This window comes from Colletotrichum abscissum, assembly GCF_030869225.1.
Source record: "Colletotrichum abscissum strain IMI 504890 chromosome Unknown Scaffold_220.1, whole genome shotgun sequence".
NCBI classification, from domain to species: Eukaryota; Fungi; Ascomycota; class Sordariomycetes; order Glomerellales; family Glomerellaceae; genus Colletotrichum; species Colletotrichum abscissum.
In genome coordinates this window covers 1-4,369 of record NW_026850122.1, presented here as the reverse complement: position 1 = coordinate 4,369, position 4,369 = coordinate 1, and the positions used below count along the sequence as shown (strand labels likewise).

Here is a 4,369-nt window from a genome sequence, read left to right as displayed (position 1 = left end):
CTGTGAAATATGAAAGACGCGTCGTTGTGCCCGCCGACCAGGTGTGCTTGAGCTACTCCGAACTCCATTAATAGCTTCTTTCCCTTAGGTTCATTCCGAAGAGTGCCGATTGCAAATTGAGCCCAACTTTTCGTTGAGCGCTTGAAACCTTGTCCTATCCATGACCAACCTGACGTATGATGATGTATCATCTACCTACCACCATCGCATTCTGAGCCTCTCAAGAGGATCTCACACTTTGACTTGCTGTAGTTGCGAAATTGGGACCCGTAGAGGACTCGTCGACCTCCTCGTTGAAGGATGAATTTCACAAGCACCATCGGACTCATCCCGAATAAGGAGGGCATACATTGGTTGCCGATGCTGATATATAGAGCTATGGCTGTCATTATTTGGCGGCGGCCTTTTGGCAACAAAATTGCAAGCGGAAACGCGCCTTTGTAGGTACCTGAAGCCAGCATTGACATTGTAAGGAGCGGGAGACCACTCCATCATGCGTGAGGCAATATCTATTTGCAAGGTTGATCGTATCAGGCTCCAAACATAAGAAGGTAGATTGGTGGCATCACACAAATGGGAAGAGCGATAACCCATATGGCTTTCGCAGTACTGGTTCCGCTCACCTGCAATAGACACAACAGTCATCTTTATGCACTACCCGTCGAAAAGTGATGAGTTAGGGTTATATAAGAAAGCGTTCTCAATATCAGCAGCAATGAGGATGAAGGTATATGGTGAGAACGTCGGGGTTATAGATACGAAGCTATATCTAAAATATACAGCGAAGAGCCTTCACCACGTCTTGAGCCCTCGGACGGTGTAGAACGTTGATTAGACAGGGCAGCGACCGATGAAGGTGCAGATGGTCTGTCGGATACCCTCACATGGTGAAAACCTCAACGAACTAGAGCGAGACGACGAGACGGTAGACTATGTAAGTAATGTTCCTTGGAAATTTCGGCACGCTTTTCACAGCATTGATGTGCACGTAGGGGACTCAGGGGTTGTATTTGTCAGACGGACCTGGTAAGTTGATCCGAAAGAGTATGGTATATAAATAGGGGCACAGTCAGGCAGCGTTCCCATGCTTGATCTCGTCCGCACAACACAGTCAGCGCCTACCAGTCTGTCATATTATTTGCACCAGTTCTTTTCGATGGCCGAAGCAGCCCGGCAAGTATCTTCTCAAGATTCACAGGACTCCGTGTCGAGTGCTCAAAGACAAATGGACGAAGGTTCGCCTTTGCAGGAACTAGCAAAGGTTTGCGAAATCTCGACTTCTTTCGAAAGTTCTACCGACCTTCAGTAGTCACACTCACAAGATTCATTCTCTGACCCTCCCCTGGGCCACCAGAGGCCTCTGTATCAAAGAGGCGACGAGGACGAGCCCAGACAGCCTTCCTATGCACAACTGAGAGAGACACCTAGAGGCGACCTGTCAAATGAGGAAGCTGCATCTATATGCGACGATAGCGACAAGGAAAGCACACCACCAAAGGCGGAATACAAAGGTGCGACGTTCCATGATAAGCTTCAGGGGACTTTAGAGTGCAATGTTGGTGATAATAGCGTCGGTCGCTGTGTCAGCATGAGCCTCACTTTGCCAACTCCTGAGGGTACTTTCAGTGACAACTTGAAAGTGTTGCTTGGACTCCGAAAGGACAGCAGACAAGATCGAGGCAGGAAGCGAGAAAGTAGATCGGGGCGGGTCTCCAAAAGAAACAGGGCCTCAAGAACCTACAGCGGAGAGATAGGCGACACGAGCGAAAGCGGAGATCGTTTTTGAGATTGATGCAAGCTACTGCCGATGTGGTTGGAGGACGTGAATATCGCGATGGTATGGCCGTTTGTATTCTTACGAACAAGTACATTCTTAGAGGACTTTACAGGCTTATTGCGGTAACCGAAAAATGAACAATCAAAACCTCCTGAACAATAGTGTAATAGCAAGGCTAATCTTCTTGGACAGAAATCCAATGTCGCCGCTTCATTCATGGTCCATCCGAGGTTAGGGGCTCACATCATGGACGTCGGTCTATCCATCGTGGGCACAAGGCTATCTAGGCTATCTCCTAGCACTGATTCACAGTTCATTACGCCGGGTCCAACAAGATAGAAAGGAGAAGGGGTTAGAACATAAATTCACAAGGAAGCACCAAAAGTCAGGAGCACTATCTTTTGAGAGCACCGTCACCCTCACCGTAATTTTGTGCATAGAGATCCTCAAACACAACCCGCGGAATCTTGCTGCTGTCAAGACGCTCTAGTATCTGTATGAAAGGCGCGAACTGTTGGTTGAAGCGTGGTAGCAGGTCCGTTGTGAGGGGTTCTTCGCGCAAAAGACTCGGAGTCACGCATCGCTTGCACAAGAAGCCACCATCACGGTCTGTGTTGTCGATAACATCGATCAACGGCCAACTGCTAAGGCACTTGGGACAAGTGTAGTATCTCACGATCTCTATTGATGATTCCCGCTTGTCTGTACCGAGAATTCGGCGTCTTAGTTCGTGAATAATGTATTGAATGGCGCAAACGGCTTGGTGGTAGTCGAGATAGACGTATAACTCATCTTCGTTGAGCTGCCACCTGAGAAACTGTCAATGCGAGCAAGAATAACGCAGGCTCGCCAGTGAACGAACTACATAGACGCGATAATGAGGCGCGAGGGACTGATATGTAAACACACTCACGTACAAATGAGTCTTGCCCGCTCCAGCTCAGCGCAGGCCTTTCTCAGTGACACGCGGTCAGGTGTGATGGACAAAGAGCGTAGTTGAGACATTGATAGACTAGATTCAAGGCGTGATGAGTCTGCTTATCGTGATCTCTGCGTCTCGGTGACATACATTTCGTGATGTAATAAGACATCAATTACGACGGTTTGTTCGGAGCTGTAGAATGCGCGCACGGCTTGCTTGACGAGTATTTTGGCGTCATCCATGGCGAGAGTGTTGTTTGGCGTTGTTGTCTTTGCTGCTCCTTGAGGAAGTCATCCACGTTCGATGTCGAGGTCTGCGTTGCGTTATGTGGGCGTCTCGCCATCGGTGTGTTGGTGGCTAAGCCTATAACGATGTTTAGCGTGACCAAAGGGGCATATCAGCTATACTCCACCTCTTCGACAGGTGATCAGTTATAATATATTCACCAAACGATATTTACTTATATTCTCCTCATAGCCGGAAAAGTGGGATCTGAACAGGTGAGCTCATGACCTGAAAATTCGGATTGCAAAATTGTAGCCAGTATCTAACAATAGTGCAGCCATAGTTAGTGATTCCTGTGATACGAATGTAACATAACATCATTTCCACACGCGGCGTTATCGTTGGATACCACGATATAAAACTCCTGATGTGATTGCATCAAGGCCAGCTATCTTACTTTTTCTTCTAGTCGCTGCTTCCAATAAACACAAATCTCCCAAGATCTGACCTCATCTCAGCCTTTTGTTTCACATCCTTTGGTTTCAAATAAAGTGCTAAATGCCGGCAATAAGTACCACATGACCAGATGGTACCTGCAACGTCTGACAGTAGTTGCTGCTCTGTTCTTGGCGCATTATCAGAAAACCCCAATCATTCGCTCATAATCATGATCAGCGGCTTGCAGGGGTATAGTGATGCTCTCCTCATTACGAGCTGGATCAGAGGCCCGCCCCATGCGACAACGTAACGATCACGTCGCACGCCCTTCGTGTGATAGATGGTCCAGCTCACGTATTTCTCATAGTGGTTGGCAGTTCTTCAGCGGCGCCTCCACTACGGGCGTCTTTCGTGGCAACGTCTGATCTCGAGGCTGTTCCAATGCCGCAGTTTGCCCGAAGCCGACGTTGCCGCGCATAGAAAGGCGATGAATAGGGCGACCTCCGTTGCACTTCTTCATAGCCGGAAATGACTAATTGGGTAGGAGTGAGAAGGAAAGTGGTTTCTATCCTATCACAATGGATCTTCGTCGACTGGATCTTGCAACTGGAAGGGGCCGCGGTCCGAACACCTCACTTCGAGTGAACGTAATCTTCCCTGCTCGGGCATGACAAGATATTGATCCTGGAAGGCTGCTACAAAATCGAAAATAAAAACTACTCGCTATGGAGCTCGCCACGCTGCGAAGTTGCACCTCGAGTAGTGGAGGCTCAACGCCTAGTATTCGCTTTCACTAGTCTACGGGTTGAAAACGGCGCTGGGTTAAATGTCTAAGCTTCGAACGAAGAATAAAGCTGATATCGAGGAAATCCCGATGTCTGATTACCCTTCATCTAGCTTTCTTCCGTGTTGCTGACTAGATCCCGAACTAAAAATGCTGCAGATGAAGTGTGTGCAATGTCCTGCAGCTGCAGGTCAAGCTTAGCTCAGTCGTGACCATAGTTTCG

The 4,369-nt window shown here is 48.3% G+C and overlaps 2 protein-coding genes across 2 annotated transcripts; one reads left to right on the top strand and one right to left on the bottom strand.

Moving 5' to 3' along the window:
• Positions 1-2,171: 2,171 nt before the first annotated feature.
• CABS01_16954 (transcription initiation factor IIE subunit alpha) lies at positions 2,172-2,941 on the bottom strand (the record flags this gene model as incomplete). The annotated part of the gene is made up of 3 exons (XM_060550282.1): positions 2,172-2,586; positions 2,691-2,789; positions 2,847-2,941. 3 exons carry the CDS (start codon positions 2,939-2,941, stop codon positions 2,172-2,174), a joined length of 609 nt encoding a protein of 202 aa, XP_060400278.1.
• A 949-nt stretch (positions 2,942-3,890) lies between these two features.
• Positions 3,891-4,007, top strand: CABS01_16953 (uncharacterized protein; the record flags this gene model as incomplete). Its single annotated transcript, XM_060550281.1, has 1 exon — positions 3,891-4,007. The coding sequence occupies one exon, from the start codon at positions 3,891-3,893 to the stop codon at positions 4,005-4,007; it is 117 nt and encodes a 38-aa protein (XP_060400277.1).
• Positions 4,008-4,369: the final 362 nt, after the last annotated feature.